General features: G+C 45.6%; 1 protein-coding gene across 4 annotated transcripts in view; it reads right to left on the bottom strand.

Annotated features, from left to right (window-relative positions):
* Positions 1 to 240: 240 nt before the first annotated feature.
* The window catches only part of LOC144608913 (multiple C2 and transmembrane domain-containing protein 2-like), a 208,529-nt gene continuing 186,430 nt past the window's right edge, over positions 241 to 22,339 (bottom strand). For all 4 annotated transcript variants that reach the window (XM_078427154.1, XM_078427155.1, XM_078427156.1 and 1 more), the window contains 4 exons: positions 18,053 to 18,162; positions 8,365 to 8,474; positions 5,779 to 5,876; positions 241 to 2,779 (listed from right to left, as the gene is read on the bottom strand). In XM_078427154.1, the coding sequence (XP_078283280.1) occupies positions 2,711 to 2,779; positions 5,779 to 5,876; positions 8,365 to 8,474; positions 18,053 to 18,162 (387 nt within the window). In that variant the 3' untranslated portion in view covers positions 241 to 2,710. The remainder of the gene's footprint in view (positions 2,780 to 5,778; positions 5,877 to 8,364; positions 8,475 to 18,052; positions 18,163 to 22,339) is intronic.

Genomic DNA, 22,339 nt, shown 5'->3' with positions numbered 1-22,339 from the left:
GTTCGGCAACCGGGACATTCATCCGTTTTTCTCCCTCTTCACTCGCGGGAAAAGAAATAGCTAAGAACAAAGGGACTTGTTCTCAGTCTTAGTGATGGAGATTGTGGAAGAATCCATGATGCGCACAGGAAGGGGATGGAGGTTGTGCTAACAGGGCCGAGCGAAGCTACATCAGGTCGGTTGGTGATAAAAGCTTCACTCCATCACCATCAACAACGTTAAAAATAAAATTCCCTTTTATTGTTTGTACAAATTTGTCATTCATTATAAATTCCACAAACATTCAATGCAACGTTGTATTTCAAACATTTGGTTAGTCTTGTGAATACTGAATTATTGAAAAAGGTTGTAAATAGGATGAGAGAAAATTAACCAGACTCTAATTTCTACAATGAGTTGCTGCAGGTTTTACACTTGATAATTCCACAGTCGTACAAGGTTCAAATTTCCCATAATAAATAATTTAAAGAAAAGAAATGTACAAGGCCGAGTGTTTCATTTATGCATTATGGAAGTATTTTACTTCTGTTTCCACTAACAGAATATCAATAAATGAGTTGGCCGAAGGGTTAGCCTATATGACCATTGCTGCCATTTTGCCAGCCAAAACCATTTATATCGGGACTCTATTCCTTGGAGCACAGGAGGATGACGGGTGATCTTAAAGAGGTGTATAAAATCATGAGAGGAACAGATTGGGTAGACACACAATGTCTCTTGTCCAGAGTAGTGGAATCGAGAACCAGACGATAGGTGCAGGAGGAGGCCATTCGGCCCTTCGAGCCAGCACCGCCATTCAATGTGATCATGGCTGATTATTCTCAATCAGTACCTCGTTCCTGCCTTCTCCCCATACCCCCTGACTCCAATATCCTTAAGAGCTCTATCTAGCTCTCTCTTGAATGTATTCAGAGAATTGGCCTCCACTGCCCTCTGAGGCAGAGAATTCCACAGATTCACAACTCTCTGACTGAAAAAGTTTTTCCTCATCTCTGTTCTAAATGGCTTACCCCTTATTCTTAAACTGTGGCCCCTGGTTCTGGACTCCCCCAACATTGGGAACATGTTTCCTGCCTCTAACGTGTCCAACCCCTTAATAATCTTATACGTTTCGATAAGATCCCCTCTCATCCTTCTAAATTCCAGTGTATACAAGCCTAGTTGCTCCAGTCTTTCAACAGGTTTAAGGTGAGGGTGGAAAGATTTTATAAGAATCCGAAGGGTAACTTTTTCAGGCAAAGTGTGGTGGGTGTGTGGAACGAGCTGTCGAAGTAGGTAGTTGAGGCTGGGACTATCGCAACGTTTAAGAAACATTTGGACAGGTATATGGACAGGACAGGTTTAGAGGGAGATGGGCCACACGCAAGCAGGTGGGACTAGTGTAGATGGGGCATGTTGGTCGGCGTGGGCAAGTTGGGCTGAAGGGCCTGTTTCCACGCTGCAAGGCTCTATGACTCTCTCTCTTTGACTCTAAAAATGGGCAAAGAAAGCTGGAAGAGAGGAGTGGTAGGACAAAGCCTGGTGAGTGATAGGTGGATACAGGTGATGATTTTTTTCCAATGTTTAGAGCAGATTGTGTTCATAATGGAAAGTGGGGGGGAAGGGGGAAGTAAAGGCAGAGAAGGGACAAGGTAAGAGATGTGGCCAGGATTGAGAAAGCTGGAGGGACTAAATGTTTGGAGGCAGAACAATGGTGATTAATGAACTAGTAACCATTTGGTGATGAGAAACGGACAGAGCACTAAATATTTTTCAAACCATTTTCTCCCCAACTTGAGGTGGGACAATTGGTGAAATTAATTTTGGAAAGTAGATAAGCACAAATAACGGAGGAGGTAGATTTCCAAAAGTTCATACATTCGAGGAGCGGAATTAGGCCATTCGGCCCATCAAGTCTACTCCACCATTCAATGATGGCTGATCTATCTTGCCCTCTCAACCCCATTCTCCTGCCTTCACCCCATAACCCCTGACACCTGTACTAATCAAGAACCTGCCAACCTCCACCTTCAAAATATCCATTGGCTTGGCCACCACAGCCGTCTGTGGCAATGAATCCCACAGATTCACCACCCTCTGACTTTGGTCACTCCACCAAGCCACTAATGTGATGAGAATAATGCTGGTGGCTCATTCTCTGGAGAACGCACCTAGTTTAATGGAGGAAATAGAGCAACATAGAAACATAGAAAATAGGTGCAGGAGTTGGCCATTCAGCCCTTCGAGCCAGTACCGCCATTCAATATGATCATGGCCGATCATCCGAAATCAGTACCCCGTTCCTGCTTTCTCCCAATATCTCTTGATTCCTTCCACCGCAAGAGTGATATCTAACTCTCTCTTGAAAACATCCAGTGAATTGGCCTCCACTGCCTTCTGTGGCAAAAGATGGGTGTCCCGTCAGATGACCAGCCAGCCTGAAAAGACATCCTACTCTTCCAGTAAGTCAGGATAGAAGCGCAGACAGGAAAAAAAATCATAATATTGCAAGACAGCCCAAGATGATCCAGTTGATATCCGAATGACTTCAAAATATTGCACATATTTCCATCAAACGCTTTGCAAAAGTCACTTTCGTTGTTAAACCTCGGCTGATCAAATGGACGGTCGTACCCACAGCAAATTCGGAAGTGGACAATCTGAAGTGGGGACTCTTGCCGTCGGTCTCAGCCACACGATCAAAGCAGCAACAAGCCACCTGCTCCATCGGCTACGACGTGCATTTCTTCTTCCTTACGGCAGCGAGGCCATTACTTAGTCTCAGCTCCGCCTGTTGTACCTGTTAACACAAACGGCAAGTCACGCTCCAGCTAATTCACCCCCACAGAAAGGACCAGTCTCACATAGCGTCGAAACGTATAAGATTATTAAGGGGTCGGACACGTTAGAGGCAGGAAACATGTTCCCAATGTTGGGGGAGTCTAGAACAAGGGGCCACAGTTTAAGAATAAGAGGTAGGCCATTTAGAACTGAGATGAGAAAAAACTTTTCAGTCAAAGAGTTGTGAATCTGTGGAATTCTCTGCCTCAGAGGCAGTGGAGGCCAATTCTCTGAAAGCATTCAAGAGAGCTAGATAGAGCTCTTAAGGATAGCGGAGTCAGGGGGTATGGGGAGAAGGCAGGAACAGGGTACTGATTGAGAATGATCAGCCATGATCACATTGAATGGTGGTGCTGGCTCGAAGGGCCGAATGGCCTGCTCCTGCACCTATTGTCTATTGGGTCATAAGTGATAGGAGCAGATTTAGGCCATTCAGCCCATCAAGTCTACTCCGCCATTCAACCATGGCTGATCTATCTCTCCCTCCTAACCCCATTCTACTGCCTTCTCCCCATAACCCCTGACACCCGTACTAAACAACAATATATCTATCTCTGCCTTAAAAATATCCATTGACTTGGCCTTTATAGCTTTCTGTGGCAAAGAATTCCACAGATTCACCACCTTCTGACGAAAGAAATTCCTCCTCATCTCCTTCCTAAAGCTACATCCTTGAATTCTGAGGCTGTGACCTCTAGTCCTGGACTCTCCCACTGGTGGAAACATCCTCTCCAATTCCACTCTATCCAGGCCTTTCACTATTCAGTACGTTCGCTCCCTCTTCTCCCCCATCCCATCAGGCAAGAGGTACGGGCCTGTGCAAACTCTCACCTCCAGATTCAAGGACAGTTTCTTCCCAGCTGTTATCAGGCAACTGAACCATCCCATCACCAACTAGAGAGTGGACCCGACCTCCCACCTACCTAATTGGAGACCCTCGGACTATCTTTAATCGGACTTTACTGGACCCGGCACCAATTGTCTTATACCTTTATTCTGTATCTGTCCACTGCGGATAGCTTCATTGTAACCATGTACGGTCTTTCCGCTGACTGGGTAGCACGCAACGACAAAAGCTTTTCACTGTGACAATACCAAACCAACCTAAACTAAACTAGACATGCTTCATGGCACCCGAGGGGAGACAGAAGCTCAAAGCTTCAAACACAATGATCACTGATCAGTTTCAGGTTAAGAAGGCAGTGGAAGTGATGGCAGAAAGGAAGGCTTGACTAATGTGGGTCTAAGCTGGGAGGTTGGAAAAAACTGTAACTGATTATCAGTGTAAAGAAACTACATGCAGTTCAGTTCAGTTTCAGTTTAGTTCAGTTAGTTTATTGTCACGTGTACCGAGGTACAGTGAAAACGTCTGTTGTTGCGTGCTAACCAGTCAGCAGAAAGACAATACATGATTACAATCGAGCCAAGTGTAGATATGTATGGGAATAACATTGAGTGCAAAGGTAAAGCCAGCAAAGTCCGAGGGTCACCAATGAAGTAGAAAGTAGTTCAGTACTGCTCTCTGCAAACCCAACACATGTTAAACACCCTGCTGTGTTATGTTTCATCCTCACCTTTTCTCACTGACATCAATATTGTAACTCCTCAAAAAGACACAGAGTGCTGGAGTAACTCAGCGGGTCAGGCAGCATCTCTGGAGAACATGGATCGGTGGCGTTTCACAGAGTGCTGGAGTAACTCAGCGGGTCAGGCAGCATCTCTGGAGAACATGGATCGGTGATGTTTCACAGAGTGCTGGAGTAACTCAGCGGGTCAGGCAGCATCTCTGGAGAACATGGATAGGTGACGTTTTTGGGTCGAGGCCCTTCTTGTAACTCCTCAAATTTAGTTTAGTTTAGTTTAGAGATACAGTGTGGGAAAAGGCTCTTCTGCCCATTGAGTCTGCACCCACATGCAATCACTGTACACTAACTCTATCCCACACACGAGGGGCAATTTACAGAAGCCAATTAACCTACAAACCTGCACGTCTTTGGAGTGTGGTTGGAAACTGGTGCACCCGTGGAAAACCCACTTGGTCACAGGGAGAACGTACAAACTCTGTACAGACGGCACCCGGAGTCGGGATTGAACCCTAGTCTCTGGCGCTGTGAGGCAGCAACTCTACCGCTGCGCCACCGTGCCGCCCTCACGTGTTCTTCAGGATAAAAACGTGCACCTCCTACCCTCCCCACATCAAGGCATTCGCCACCCGATAAAGCCCCTCCGTGAAAGACGGCCGGAGGGGCTGCAAGTAGCAGCCTTACCCACAACATACAACGGAAAATAAATATAATCTTTAACTGGACCAAGTGGGCACGTTGGGCCCAAACCTCTCCTGTATTGGTGCAGCACCCTCTCCTCCCCCTCCCCTCCCCCTCCACTACCCCCTCCCCCTCCACTACCCCCCTCTCCTTCCCACCTCCCCTCCACTCCCCCCTACCCTCCCGTCCCCCTTCCCTTTCCCTCCTCCCCTTCCCTCCCTCCTCCCCTCCCTCCCTCCTCCCCTCCCGTCTCCTTCCCTTCCCCTCCCCCCCACTCCATTCCCCTCAACCCCACTTATCCTCCCTCCTCTCCCCCACCCTCCACCCCCCTCCACCTCCCCTCCCCCTCCCCCCCACTCCATCCCCCTTACCCTCCCTCCTCTCCCTCCACCCCCCTCCCTCCCTCCCCTCCTCCCCTTCCCCTCCCCCTCACTCCATCCCCCCTCCCTCCTCCCCTCTCCCCCCCGCCCTCCCTCCCTAGGAGATAGATTTAAACTTTTAAATGTGAATAACTTTTAAAATATGACACCGATTTCAATGAAACTTCTTCCATTAGCACCAAAGGATGACGGTGAGTAAGGTGGGCCTAAAATTGTCGCGCTATCATGTACCGTTTTTGCTGTACTTCAGGAACAAAGAAACAAACAAACAAACAAGAGTTTCAGTATATAGATAGATAGATATAATCTCCCACCTTTTGGACATCTGACGGAACTCTGGACAGGAAGTCAAGTAGCTCATTGTTTTCGATGGCGTATGGATTTCTGAGCTTCTTAGTGAATTTGTGTATGCCTGTCAACAGAATTTAATTTAGAAATATATAATTCATTGAGACAGAAGGAACAGTTTTGCAAGTGAAAATTAGTGAGAAAACAATTACAAAGCGGCAGCCACACATGTGTGCCAAGCTTCGTGTCTCAACCTTATTACCACGCTCTGTTCTGTCATCTGGGTTCATTAACTAATACCCTCTTTACATCAGAATCTCATCTTCTCCGATTGCAAAACCCATTACTGGAGCAAGGGCAGGCGAGACCTCACCTCTTCCTGTGAGGTAAGGTTAGCGCTTAGACGCCACGTTTCAAATGGAGGTTTGTTAGCGGCCCACTTGTGCCGCAGAGCCGAGGTAACGTCACAATGCTCCAGCGAGCACAGGCCTCCTCCTGACCCCCCGCGTGTTCAGTCCTGTTGCCTTCACGGGGAGACGCACGCAAGAGGCTTTCCTTTCATACGATGGATCTTCTGTTGATTGCCTCCCGTATTATTAGTTTCGCCGAAGAGCGAGTCCTGACAGGCTGGGAAGTCGGGAGCAGAGAGTAGGTGCTCAAACCACTCTGTTGTTCTTTCAAAGCTTCCCAATCCTCCGGCTTCCCGCTAATCTTTGCGGTGTTATGCGCCTTCTCTTTTAGTTTTATACTGTCCTGGCCTTCCCTTGTCAGCCACGGTCGCCTCCTTCTCCCCCTAGAATCTTTCTTCCCCTTTGGAATGAAAAGATCCTGCATCTTCCGGATTACTCCCAGAAATTCCTGCCATTGCTGTCCCACCGTCAGCCCTGCTAGGGTCCCTTTCCAGTCAACTTTGGCCAGCTCCTCCCTCATGCCTCTGTAGTCCCCTTTGCCCAACTGCAATACTGACACACCCGATATCACCTCCTCCCTCTCCAATTGCAGGTTAATACTGATCACATTGTGGTCACTACCTCCTAATGGTTTCGGCAATGACCGAGTCCTGACAAGCTGGGAAGTCGGGAGCACCTGGGGTTGCCAACTTCCTCGCTCCCAAATAAGGGACAAAGGGTGACGTCACCACCCCGTGCCCCGCGCGACCTCACCCAGCCCGCGGCCACGTGCTCCCGCTCCACCAATGGCGGCCACCCGGGCGGGCTGGGTGAGGTCACGTGGGGCGCGGGGCGGTGACGTCACCTTGTCCCGTGTTTGGGAGTGAGGAAGTTGGCAACCCTACTTGTGAGGTACAATATCGTCAGCAGTCCACATCGCAAGAGAAGTTGGATAAAAGCAAGTTGCTTGTTTGCCACACACCTCAATAACCTCGATTGTTAATGGGCCAGGAGTTTATTTCAAGCATGATCGCAGCATATTAAGGAGTTTGGAAGAGTTTCAAGTTTCAGCTGTATATATATTTGCGCCAATGAATCCAGGTTTTCTATTTTAACATTTTGTTCACCTCATCCCATTACTTTATTAATCTGCAGAAAGTATGAAAGCCTCCATCTGTCTGAAAGGTTTCAAACTCGGGGCCTACCAAAGTTCAGGCTGAGCAACACTGCTCCTTTGTCTTTGTGTTCGGCTATGAAATCCCTCACTACAAAAGTGACCCTGCCCGTCTGTGTACCAACAAGGGGCGGCACGATGGCACAGCGGTAGAGTTGCTGCCTCACGGCGCCAGAGACCCGGGTTCGATCCCGACTACGGGCGCCGTCCGTACGGAGTTTGCACGTTCTCCCCGTGACCTGCGTGGGTTTTCTCCGAGACCCTTGGTTTCCTCCCACACACCAAAGACAGTACGTTGCGTTGCCAGCCCATTTAGCAGCTAGTATGAATGTCATTATTTTGTTGTCATTATAGATGGTGTAGGAGCCATTTATGCTTAATTCAGTTATTGTCATTGTGTTATGGCTATGTTTTAATATTTCTAGTTGATGTCTTTTTTGCCTGCTTGTGGGTGTGACTTAATGCGTAATTGGGAGTGTCTAGATGGGAGATGGTTAGCGTGTCGACAGAGGTCGTGGGTCAGTTTAGACTCGGAGGATGGTGAGCGTACAGTTCTTTACCACACGCGCTCGTACCATACGCTCGCACCAGCTATATTTGTAAGAACCATACGGTAATAACTGCAAGAATTTCTAGATATTGTTTGAAGAAGAAACAGTTGATAAAGTACGGGAACTGATGAATCACTCTATGATTTGTGCTACTTTAATAAAACCAATTAATGAAGAAAAGGAGTTTGGAAGATCCGTTTTGTCATATCAGGGTGCGACGTGTACGTAAGCTATAACTACATTTCATCCCAGAGAAGTAATGGCTATCGAAGTGGGATTTCGAGATGGTATACAAACAGCCATTACAGATGGCAATGAAACCCTCTTGACTATCTCGACTCTTGAGCTGCAGATTCTGCACGTCCACTTCACAAAGGTTTAGCGAGCTTGAGCTAATCGCCTCAGTTCCGTCCGGCATGGCCTGCTGCCCATTTATCACCCAGGCAGCTGCTTTTGTAATTACAAATCGCATGAGAAATGAGAAATATATATTCTTACCCCAAATCAGCAAGAGATACCTCAGTGGGACAAAGCACAAGACGACCGTGCAAACGGCAAGCACGATGCAGCCCAACTTGCCCAGGAATGGCACCGTCCAGTTGAAAGTGCTGGGAGAACAAACAAGAAGAAAGACCAACGTTAACATTACAATTAAGTCACAGGTGCGGTCATCGGTGTAACTGGTGCTTCCAAGAAGCGGCACGGTGGCGCAGCGGAAGAGTTGCTGCCTTACAGCGAATGCAGCGCCGGAGACAGGTTCGATCCCGACTACGGACACCGTCTGTACGGAGTTTGTACGTTCTCCCCGTGACCTGCGTGGGTTTCCTCCGAGGTCTTTGGTTTCCTCCCACACTCCAAAGACGTACAGGTATGTAGGTTAATTGACTGGGTAAATGTAAAAATTGTCCCTAGTGTGTGTAGGATAGTGTTAGTGTGCGGGGATCGTTGGGCGGCGCGGACTCGGTGGGCCGAAGGGCCTGTTTCCGCGCTGTATATCTAAGTCTAAAATAATCTGAAGATGGCGCCAACCCAGGCTAGCCCCAGAAGCAGATCCACAATCACACATTACAGTCGTTCCACACTCTTACATCTCTATTCCGAACCACTGTAAACACATTGTAAATGGATCGAATTGGTGTAGACACATAAAGCTGGAGTAACTCAGCGGGTCAGGCAGCATCTCTGGAGAAAAGGAATGGGTGACGTTTCAGGCGAAACCCTTCTTCAGTCTCGACACGAAACGTCACCCATTCCTTTTCTCCAGAGATGCTGCCTGACCCGCTGAGTTACTCCAGCACTTCGTGTCTACCCTGTAATCATGTATTGTCTTTCCACCGACTGGTTAGCACGCAACAAGAGCTCTCCACTGTACCTCAGTACACGTGACAATAAACTAAACCAAACTAAAGAGAGAGTTAGATTTAGCTCTTTAGGGCTAAAGGAATCAAGGGGTATGGGGAGAAAGCAGGAACGGGGCACTGATTTTAGATGATCAGTCATGATCATATTGAAAGGCGGTGATGGCTTGAAGGACCTAATGACCTAATCCTGCACCTTTTTTTTACGTTTCTATAAACTGAACGCAAAATTGCAATGACCAGGTGTCAGGGTTTATGGGGAGAAGGCAGGGGAATGGGGTTTGGAGGGAGAGATAGATCAGCCATGATTGAATGGCGGAGTAGACATGATGGGCTGAATGGCCAAATTCGGCACCTATCACTTATAAACTAATGAACTTATGAACATTGAACAGTACAGCACAGGAACAGGCCCTTCGGCCCACAATGTTTGTGCCGGATTATGTTTAATAGACAATAGACAATAGGTGCAGGAGGAGGCCATTCGGCCCTTCGAGCCAGCACCGCCATTCAATGTGATCATGGCTGATCATTCTCAATCAGTACCCCGTTCCTGCCTTCTCCCCATACCCCCTGACTCCGCTATCCTTAAGAGCTCTATCTAGCTCTCTCGTGAATGCATGCAGAGAATTGGCCTCCACTGCCTTCTGAGGCAGAGAATTCCACAGATTCACAACTCTCTGACTGAAAAAGTTTTTCCTCATCTCAGTTCTAAATGGCCTACCCCTTATTCGTAAACCGTGGCCCCTTGTTCTGGACTCCCCCCAACATTGGGAACATGTTTCCTGCCTCTAACGTGTCCAACCCCTTAATAATCTTATACGTTTCGATAAGATCTCCTCTCATCCTTCTAAATTCCAGTGTATACAAGCCTAGTCGCTTGCCTAGGACTTTATCTTGCACTATACGTCATTCCCTTTATCGTGTACATTGTGGACGGCTGGATTGGAACCACATATAGTCATTTCGCTGACTGGATAGAACGCAACAAAATAAGCTTTTGACTCTACCTCGGTACACATGACAATGAACCATGACAATGAACTGAACTGATCTTGTTTGCCTGTACATGATCCTTATCCCTCTATTCCCTGCACTTCAATGCGCCTATACAAAAGCCATTTAAATGGCACTATCATATTTGCCTCCAACACCAACCCTGGCAGTGCTTTCCAGGCCCCCACGATTCTGTATAAAAAACACTTGCCCCCTCCATCCCCATTAAACTTTCCCCCCTCTCACCTTAGAGCTCGGCCCTCTATTGAGAGGAATCACGAGAGGAATAGAAATAACTTTTTCACCCGGAGAGTTGTGAATCTGTGGAATTCTCTGCCACAGAAGGCAGTGGAGGCCAATTCACTGGATGAATTGAAAAGAGAGTTAGGGACTAGCGGAATCAAGGGGTATGGGGAGAAGGCCGGCACGGGTTACTGATTGTGAAAGATCAGCCATGATCACAATGAATGGCGGTGCTGGCTCGAAGCGACAAATGGCCTCCTCCTGCACCTATTTCCAATGTTTCTATTTTCTATCGGGGAGAGGCAGAGTCTCTTACACAGAGCCAGAGTAGGTGAATCGAGGACCAGAGGACATAGATTTAAGGTGATGGGGAAAAGACAATAGGAATCTGAGGAGTAACTTTTTCACACAAAGGGTGGTGGGTGTATGGAACAAGATGCTGGAGGAGGTAGTTGAGGCAGGGAATATCCCTAACTATTCGAGAAATAGTTAGACAGGTACATGGATAGGACAGGTTTGGAGGGATATGGATCAAATGGAGGCAAGCGGGACTAGTGTAGATTGGACATGTTGGCCGGTGTGGGCAAGTTGGGCCGAAGGGCCTGTTTCCGCGCTGAATCACTCCGTGACTCTCTACGATCCTAGAGTTCGTCATCTCCACCCTGGGAATCACGGTTCTGACTGTGATGATAATCTACGACAATGAGATTCTAGTGCTTTGAACTCCAGGATATCTGTTCACTGTGGTCTTCCCTTTGACTCCAACAAACAACTCCAGGTACAATTTTGCTAAAGTGGATATTCCATGCAAATATAAATAAAAGCACCATTTTAGGGAAAAAATCAATATATAACTCGAGAGAATCAAATCGGAATGCATAAAAGCTTCTAAAAAAACATGTCTCCTCCACTGTTTTCCCAAATGAAGTTACTTTACATAATTATTGATTTGTAAGCATTATCAAGACAAGAATTGAATGCATTTCCATTCAAGGAACACTTCAAGGAGAAGATCATGATCTAATTCAGACCCTTACCGACAAACTCACAGAATTTCCTACGAAAATTACATTGTTTGTGTTTACATCTGATCTAATTAACTCAGTCACTATTGATAATGCTGCCCTGCGTTCCCTGCTATTCTTATTTATTAAGACATAAGATCATAAAATGTTAAGTGTAAGCTTGTTCTTACAGCAGTTTCACCAATACAATATTCATGCAAAGTTTGTGATTACAGCCTCACAATATATTCTGGTTCTGATAACGCAGGTCTGTACTGTTCTTGTGAAGTGAACTTTAAATTATCCATGACAAATGTCATTACAACGGCTCTCATGCAAGCACCTGCACCTGCAACTTCTGGGTAGGTTATAAATAATCAATGATAAAGGGTACAAAAATATATATACACATACATACACACACACATGTGTACATATATACACAAACAGATACACACACACATATACATACACACACACACACACATATATACACACACATATACACACACACACATATGCATACACACATATATACATACACACACATATATATACATGTGCACACACACACACATATATACACATATACATGCTCACACACATACATACATACACATATACATACACACATACATGCACACACACATACATACACACCTATACATGCACACACATATATACATACACACGCATATATACATACATACAAACATATACATGCACACACACATATATATACATACACACATATATACATGCGCACACACATATACACACATACATGCTCTCACACACATACACACACACATATATATGCACACACACATATATACATACACACACATATATACATGCAAACATATACATGCACAGACACATACACACACATATATACACACACATACATATTCACACATATATACATGTATATATAACATTTTTTTGTTATTATGGGTTTTAGAGAGTACTGTGATCACTTATTCTGTTGTGCTGCTGCAAGTAAGAATTTCATTGTTCTCTTTGGGACATATGACAATAAACCACTCTTGACTGCTCTGCTGCACTACAGCACCACATGATCCTTGTCTACCCAACTGAAGGGTTAGATGTGTTTGCGCCAGCACTCCCCCTGAATGTGTGCCACTCCACCTGTCCCTGGTGCCCTCACTGGCCGCCCACCACCTCCTCCTGCAGCCAGACCGACCGACCGATCCTAACCACAGCCGTGACTTCTCTCCGTTGCTCCCCACAAGTCAAACAAGTCATTATTCCGCCCATCAAGGCAGAACTAGTCTGAGTTTTGAACACAAGGATCCTGAAATAAATTGGGACTCTGATGGTGTGAAAGGTCTTATCTCTCTGTGAAGGATATTTCCAGAGCGGCTGCTTTGGAAGAGCTTGCTGGAGGACGTCCGTATAATGTCGTGGTGGACACACAGAGGTAACTGGGGAAAAACTTTTAAGCCCATCAACAAAGACGTGCCCTAACGCTGAGCAATAAACACGGCCTTACAATGGAGGGGCAATTTGGATCACTGTCAGACGGGATTACAGGCAGATCTATTTTGCTATCGATTATCTGGGGCCTGTCTCCCAGCTAAGATCTATCTGTATCTTCTCAACGCTGCCCGAGACTCTTCCAAGCTTTTTTTTTTCCTCGTGTCATGGCAGCTGCCTGAAAGCAAACACGTTCCAACGAGCTGATTTTTATCACAGTGTAACTGGAACCTTTAATCCCGCCCGGGGTTTGTGTGTCAATGCGGAATTAATCCTCTTTTGTGTAATGAGAAGAACGAAAACGGCACGTGAGAGAGAAAACTCACCTATTTCGCTCAAAACTGGAACGTTATTAATTAAAAACCCAGTGTGTAATCAAACTTTAATCAGCTCACATTAATGACAATGAAAAGAATCACAATACTAATTTCTTCTGTTTGAAATGCTCTCGACCCCCGGGATATCAGGGAGATAGCTCGTTCACATCCTCATTATCACACTCACAAGGTATACAACCATACAGCTGGGATACTGATGAAGAGAATATACCACCTACATTACTGCTCCGACAAAGGCAGACCTCTCCCAATTTGTCAATAAAGTAAGAAATAATTAATTACTGCTCAATAATGTATTCCAGGATTAGGACAGGCACAAGGTAAAACACAATAATGATGTGCAAACTGAAGATTGTTGTCAGATCAGATTAAATTCTTGTGACAATATACCACTCTATCATTTTCTGATGAGTTCTGATGTTTGCACAAGCCTATTAGTAGATAGTTTATCGAAATAATATAATCTGATTGGCCCACTGCACTCCTCTGTGGCTGGTACACAGTAAGGCATTGAGCTGAAGTTCTCAACCTCATACTTAAAGGGCCCACAGACTATTCATAAAGGGCCCCACACTTTAGCCTTAAAGGGCCCCATACTTTATCCTAAAAGCCCTACATACCTTATCATTAAAGGGCCCACGGAGTATTAATAAAGGGCCCCATACTTTAGTCTTACAGGGCCCACATACTTTATCCTAAAAGCCCGACATACTTTAGCCTTAAAGGCCCCACATACCTTATCCTGAACAACCCACAGACTTTATTCGTAAAGGGCCCCGTACTTTATCCTTAAAGGGCCCACAGACTTCATCCTTAAAACCCTACATACCTTATCCTTAAAGGGCCCACAGACTATTCATAAAGGGCCCCATACTTTAGCCTTAAAGGGCCCCATACTTTAGCCTTAAAGGGCCCACGTACTTTAGCCTAAAAGCCCGACATACTTTAGCCTTAAAGGGCCCCGTACCTTATCCTTAAAGGGCCCACAGACTTTGTCAGCCCTACATACTTTAGCTTTAAAGCCCTAACTTGCATGTCTATGGTCCTATCTAAAAGTCTCCTAAACACTACTGTTGTATCTGCCTCGGCCACCACCTCAAACAGTGCATTGCAAGCACCCACCAACCTCTGCATAAATGACTAATAATTGAACTGGCCCACAGAAATTAGAGGTTGAACCGCACCCCGAATCTTCAAGCCTTGCCTGGGAAACAGCTATGAGGTAATAATGGCAAGCCCACGCATCAACCAGGGACATTTATACTGGGCCCACAGCCCAGAGGTATGAATATTGATGTCTCTAACTTCAGGTAGCCCCGGCATTCCCTCTCTCTCTCTATCCCTCCCCCACCCAAGTCGCACCAGCTTCTCGATTTCACCTAACCAACATCTAACAATGACCAGAGGTATCACAAAATGCTGGAGTAACTCAGCGGGTCAGGCAGCAACTCAGGAGAGAAGGAATGGGTGACGTTTCGGGTCGAGACCCTACTTCAGACTGAAGAATGGTCTCGACCCGAAACGTCGCCCATTCCTTCTCTCCTGAGATGTTGGTTGACCCGCTGAGTTACTCCAGCATTTTGTGATACCTTCGATTTGTAGCAGCATCTGCAGTTATTGTTCTACACATCTAACAATGACCTGTTTTCCTTTATCATCATTACTATTTTGCACATCTTTCATTCATTGTTCTTTATCTCTCTACATCATCGCCTATATCTCTCTTGTTTCCCTTATCTCTAACTAGTCTGAAGAAGGGTCTCGACCCGAAACGTCACCCATTCCTTCTCTCCAGAGATGCTGCCCGTCCCGCTGAGTTACTCCAGCTTTTTGCGTCTCTCTTCGGTTTAAACCAGCATCTGCAGTTCCTTCCTGCATGGGGACATTCATTGTTGCTCGCATACTCCCTTCATACAAGAGTGTTTTGCATTAAACTGATCCATGGAATCAACACAAAACAAGCTCATCTGTCTGGAGAGAATTCAAATTTCTTCTCTCTTAATCCATTTTTGAAAATGACTGATTGTAAAGTGTCAGACTCCATGACAAGGCAGATAGATCGCCCAACAAACGTCAAGACGTATGACTGGGGTTGTGTCGAATGAATATTCATACAAGTGTGGCCTCGCGAAACAATTGTGCTTTTGTGAATCCTACATATTAAGTTTGCTAATTGCTGCATGCCTATAGTTGTGCTGTGGGTTTCATGTTGTCAATACTTCCCAAAAATTATTGCCAGGTTACAAAGACTCACAGGATTGATTACGGACAGAATCGATAAGTACGACCCCATTTGTAGCTGATTAATTCTCCAACAATATATAATCACTGGATGATGGATTGTGTTTGTGTATCTTTATCAGTTTTGCTCGGTGGGTGAAAGATTATGTGAAGTTACTGCAGAGTCCCTCGATGAAGCTGTGTTCACTTTCGCCAAGGTGAATTAACATTGCCATGTATTTTTTAAGTAGTGGACTCTCCTAAAGCCAACTGATGTATCCAATACACAAATCCAAGACTCAAGAGCAAAATGCAAAGTGCTGGAGGAACTCAGTGGGACAGGCAACATCACGATTCAATCTGATGAAGGGTCCTGATCCTAAACATCCCACCACAGATGCTGCCTCACAGCGACAGAGACCCATGTTCGATCCTGGCTACAGGTGCTTGTCTGTACGCAGTTTGTACGTTCTCCCCGTGACCTGCGTGGGTTTTCTCCGGGTGCTCCGGTTTCCTCTCACATTCCAAAGACATACAGGTTTGTAGGTTAATTGGCTTCGGTAAAAAATTGTAAATTGTCCCCAGCGTGTCGGATTGTGCGAGTGTACGGGGTGATCGCTGGTCGGCGTGAACTCGGTGGACCAAAGGGCCTGTTTCCGTGCTGTATCTCTGAACTAAACTAAACACTTTGTGCTTTGCACACGATTCCAGCATCTGTAAAATCCGTGTGTCTCCAAGACTCAAGATATGGATTGTTTTATCTTCCGACAAGAACAAATATCTTGATTGCCATTTATTTCAATGCACTGTTTCCAATAAAAGCAACGTTTCACTTCAAATTTTGCTTCTGGAAAGAGATTTTGGTGGAATGTTCTGCGCGGTGGTTGACTTTCCACATGAAGGAGTACAGTTTAAAAGTAATTTATTCCGAACACATTAGCTTCAAAAATCAATGAGAAGCAACTTGGACATATTCAGTCCTCATGAACTTGGGCAGAGTTGAGTATTTTCAAAAAAAAAAAAATTTTTTAAAGCTACCAGCATCTTTGTCAACTTGTAATTACAAACCTTGTATTGGTCAACTTTTCATAAGTTGATAAATAATTGGAGCGGAATTAGGCCATTCGGCCCATCAAGTCTACTCCGCCATTCAATCATGGCTGATCTAACTTTCCTTCTCCATCCCATTCTCCTGCCTTCTCCCCGTAACCCCTGACGCCTGTACTAATCAAGAATCTGTCAATCTCCACCTTAAAAATACCCATTGACTTGGCCTCCACAGCCCTCTGCGGCCAATTTTGTATCCACATTTCTGACCTGGAGTACTGCAGGTAAGTTCTGGTCGTCACCCTGTAGGAAGGGCAGCACCAGCAAGGTGCGGATGGGATTAACTAGTATTTTACCTGGGATGAGATTTGTTTAGTGTAGTTTCGTTTAGACATACAACGAGGAGACAGGCACTTCGGCTCACCGAGTACACACCGACCAGTGATCCCCGCACATATAACACTATCATAGTTCCTACCAGGAACAATTCACATATATACCAAGCCAATTAACCTGCAAACCTGTACATATTTGGAGTGTGGAAGGATCTCAGAAGATCTCGATGAAAACCCACTCGGTCACGGGGAGAACGTACAAACTCCGTGCAGACAGCACCCGTAGTCGGGATCGAACCCGTGTCTCTGGCGCTGTAAGTGTTGCTAAAAGGACTCCAGCGCTAGGGATTTATGTGGCTCCATTGACATCATCAATCTCTGTGGCTGGTGAATGTGAGAAGTACCCAAATATAATCATCAGTGTTACAGGTGAAAATCATAAGCTGAAAGATATTTGGAAAATAAATAAAAATAACGAATTCAATATTTCACTGGTTTAGAAGTAGCTCTTACCTGGCAAATATCTCATCATTGTGACAATATCAAGTTATCTTCATTACTCATTTCTACATACGTTGATAAATTCTCAGTTTAGTTTAGTTTAGTTTAGAGATACAACGCGGAAACAGGCCCTTCGACCCACCGAGTCCGCACCGACCAGCGGTCCCCGCACACTAACACTATCCTACACACACCAGAGGCAATTTTTTCTTTAAAAAAAAATATCAAGCCAATTAACCTTCAAATCTGAACGTCTTTGGAGTGTGAGAGGAAACCGAAGATCTCGGAGAAAACCCACGCAGGTCACGGGGAGAACGTACAAACTCCGTACAGACAGCACCCATAGTCTCTGACGCTGTGAGGCAGCAACTCTACCGCTGCGCCACCGTGCCACCCGAACAGGAGCATAATTAGGCCATTCGGCCCATCAAGTCCACTCCGCCATTCAATCATGGCTGATCTATCTTTCCCTCTCAACCCCATTCTCCTCGTAACCCCTGACACCTTTATCTCCGCCTAAACTACGACTCGTTGCCCTTCTTCAACTGCGCTGTGGAAGTGAGAGCAGAATTAAACGTGGACTTTGGTACAATCGGGCTACGAGGGAAAATAAAATCACAGCTCTGAGCAGCCACAATACTCACTTTTTCAGTCTTTCGCCAAAAGATGCTATCGTATCCAGGAAATTCTGAACATTAATGACAATATCTTGAACCTTGTGGATCTTGCCCATTAATCCTTTTCTTTCAGAGTCCTGGAAGCAACAATAAATATCCATCAGATAAAGAGTAGACCAGATAAATGGACTGGATAGTGGCGGAGCGCACTGTTCCTGCAAAAAGCACTTCTATCTGTGGTGATTAAAGCCTTTTTAAATCATTGTATTGTGAGTTTATAAATCAGGTTCACACACAGAAAACTGTCCAGCACGTCTGAACATGGTACCTTGAAGATGTAGACGGTGCGTTTGATCAGATGCTAAAACGAAGAGCAATCATTCAACAAATGGATTTTTCTTCAGTGTTCAGTTCAGTTGAGTTTAGAGATACAGCGCAGAAACAGGCCCTTCGGCCCATCGGGTCCGTGCCGCCCAGCGATCCCTGCACACTAACACTATCCTACACCCACTAGGGACAATTTTTACATTTGCCAAGCCAATTAGCCTACAAACCTGTACGTCTTTGGAGTGTGGGAGGAAACCGAAGATCTCGGAGAAAACCCACGCAGGTCACGGGGAGAACGAAAAAAACTCCATACAGACAGCACCCGTAGTCAGGATCGAACCTGAGTCTCCGGCGCTGCATTCGCTGTAAGGCAGCAACTCTACCGCTGCACCACCGTGCTGCCACGTCAGTTACGTTTAGAGATACAGCGCGGAAACAGCCCCTTCGGCCCACCGAGCCCGCATCGACCAGCGATCCCCGCACACTAACTGTATCCTACACACACCAGGGAAATTGACAATTTTAAGCCAATTAATTTACAAACCTGTTCGTCTTTGGAGTGTGGGAGGAAACCGGAGCACCCGGGAAAAACCCGCGCAGGTCACGGGGAGAACGTACAAACTCCGTACAGACAGCACCCGTAGTCAGGATTGAATAGGGGTCTCTGGCGCTGTGAGGCAGCAACTCTACCTCTTGCCCGATGGGAGAGAGGAGAAGAGAGAGAATTCAATTACGTTCTTTTTGGAAGGAGATGAGGAGAAATTTATTCAGTCAGAGGGTGATGAACCTGTGGAAACGCTGAAAGAAAAACACTATGGTTTTGTCTTTTGTATCTCAGGGGGAAAGCCGCTAAGAACCTGAGATGATCACTAACCAACAAATTCTGCAAACGTACAATTCCAGTCCAGGACAGCGGTGGTCAATAAATCTTCTTTATTTCTTCCCACTGCTTTACACCAAGCAAACACTGTGTACCTTCACCGGGAGAAATCTACAACTCTTTTGAAATTTAAAATAAGTTTATTTTGGAGATCTGAGAACAGACGCAGGTCGCTTTGCTAACGGGGGGGGAACTAAAATCATCCGTCTAATAGATTGAAGTGAAATGTGGATGAAAGGGCCTGGCAAAACAATATAGAAAACAAGTTCATTGCTGAGAGAAAAATGTGGGTAACACCAATTTAGGTCGGGAGCTGCCGTTTAGTTCAGTTTAGTTTAGTTTACTGCTGCTCTAGTCAAGGTGTGGAGCAAGCAGCCAACTAGGATGCATCACCCATGGTCAGCCATGACCGAGGGGGCCTAAGAAGAAAAGAAGTTTAGTTTACTATTGGTCCAGGACCCAAAACATTGTCTGTCCATTTCCTCCACAGATGGAGCATGGCCTGCTGAGTTCCTCCAGCACTTTGTGTTTTATCTCAGGATTCCAGCATCTGCAGTTCTTTATGTCTCCATGATGATTGGACTAAGTTCATAAGGTCATAAGGAATAGGAGTAGAATTAGGCCATTCGGCCCATCAAGTCTGCTCCGCCATTCAATGTTGGCTGATCTATCTCTCCCTCCTAACCCCATTCTCCTGCCTTCTCCCCATAACCTCTGACACCCGTGCTAATCCAGACTCGATCTATCCCTGCCTTAAAACAAACTGTCTGGCTTTAGTTGAAGGACTCCTGAGACAAAACACAGAGTGCTGGAGTAACTCAGCGGGTCAGGCAGCATCTATGGAGAAAATGAATAGGTGACGTTTGGGGTCGAGACCCTTCTTCAGACCCACCATCTTATAACGCAGTCTGGAGATTGAACTTCACAGCTAAGATCACCAAGATCAAATTACCAGGAGTTTTTCTCTGCAAGGTAATAACTATAATGTTGATCTTGATCGTGCTGGGGAGATGGAAGAGGGCTGAAATTGCTGAAGTAAAACATCCAGTGTGATAGTCGACAGTGAGGCATTTAGACCCCTGTATTAAGAAGCATTAAAGCTGCTTTTGAGGTTTGTGTCTGGAACAATGAAGGCCAACAGGTTCCTTTCAGGTTTCACAGCACGAAGCAAGCAAGCCTTTACTCAATTTGCTATCTTCTGCCACATGGGAATGCACATTAAAGTCCAGGCCACTTAGCCCTGACTTAGCAAGAGTCTCTTCACAACAAATTAGCCCAGTTATTATAACAATCGAGGAGAACGCCCGGCTCTTAACATTTCCACAACCACAGAGACAGTCAAGAGCTTTTGCAAAATGCCACCTTGTGTTTAACAACCTCCGCTCTCCAAGTCTGTGGCATTCTGAATTTTATTAGGGAGCTCGAGTGGAAAATAGGTTAGAGGTAATTGCAAGGCAAGCAAAAAGACACTGGCCTCAGGTAGCTTGGGAATATTTCAAACAAGGCAGCATTTAAAAACCACAAGAACATGTCTCCCTTCCTTAATGCCTCGCTCCCAGAAACATTTAACATTCCAGAGGGGGAAAAGCCTTAAAAAAACCAAACTTGATTTATTACTGAAGTCCTTTATAAATCAGAGTATATGTGAATAATGATTCAGTTAATTTTATTGTCTTGAACTATACTTTTGGGGTATTGTGGGCTTCATGTAAAATTCGAGGCAATGAGCAGACTAACAATTCAACTCTAAAGTGGACATCAATTGTCCACTTAAGCACTGGTCACCTGATTTCCATGTGAATGTCTTGCAAAAATGAAGGTTAAAGTTATCCTTCTGCAATTTTATCAATAGACCTGCAGCTCTGATGGTGTGGTGTAGTGTACTATTAAATGGGTTGCTAATTACATAGACAATAGGTGCAGGAGTAGGCCATTCGGCCCTTCGAGCCAGCACCACCATTCAATATGATCATGGCTGTATGGGTATCAATAGGTACCCCGTTCCTGCTTTCTCCCCACATCCCTTGATTCCGTTAGTCCCTAGAGTTCCATCTAACTCTCTCTTGAAAACATCCAGTGAACTGGCCTCCACTGCCTCCTGTGGCAGAGAATTCAACAGATTCAAAACTCTCTTGTTCCAGCCTATCTAAGTCTCTCTCTGCTTAAGTGAATAACTAACCATTAATCTCCCCAGTCTGATGGCAAAGGGTTATCATGGGGCTTTATGGCTGCTTTGCTTTCAAAGGTATAAAAGTAAAAATATCATGATGCCCAACATGTGCCCAAAATATCATGGTACCCAACATCTTAAGCGATAGGAGCAGAATTAGGCCATTCGGCCCCTCAAGTCTGCTCGTCCAAGTCTACTCAATGATGACTGATCCATCGTTCCCTCTCAACCCCATTCTCCTGCCTTCTCCCCATAACCCCCGACACCCGTACTAATCAAGAATCTCCGCCTTAAAAATATCCACTGACTTGGCCTCCACAGCCTTCTGTGGCAATGAATCCCACAGATTCACCACCCTCTGACTAAAGAAATTCCTCCTCATCTCCTTTCTAAAGGTACGTCCTTTTATTCTGAGGCTGTGGCCTCTGGTCCTAGACTCTCACACTAGTGGAACAGTAGAATGTTCGCTCTATTCAAGCCTTTCACTATTCAGTAAGTTTCAATGAGGTCCACCCCCCCCCCCCCCCCTTAAACAAACTTAAATGACAAACTGGTCAAAGTTAGCGTGCGGCACAGTGACGCAGCGGGTAGAGCTGCTGTCATGTCATTTATTACACGACAAGAATGAATATTATTTAAGTAAAATTCAATGCTCATAGACAGGCCATTGGGCTAACTTGAGTGAACAGGAGTGTCTGCTCCTGACAACTTTCTTGCATCCCATCTCTGTAATTATAATTGTAAGGGTGGCACTGTGGCGCAGCGGTAGAGTTGCTGCCTTACAGCGAATGCAGCGCCGGAGACTCAGGTTCGATCCTGACCTACGGGCGCCGTCTGTACGGAGTTTGTACGTTCTCCCCGTGACCTGCGTGGGTTTTCTCCGAGATCTTCGGTTTCCTCCCACACTCCAAAGACGTGCAGGTATGTAGGTTAATTG

The sequence above is a fragment of the Rhinoraja longicauda genome, chromosome 33, assembly GCF_053455715.1.
Source record: "Rhinoraja longicauda isolate Sanriku21f chromosome 33, sRhiLon1.1, whole genome shotgun sequence".
NCBI lineage: Eukaryota > Metazoa > Chordata > Chondrichthyes > Rajiformes > Arhynchobatidae > Rhinoraja > Rhinoraja longicauda.
The sequence above is the reverse complement of the archived record's forward strand: the minus strand, read 5'-3'. Positions and strand labels throughout refer to the sequence as shown.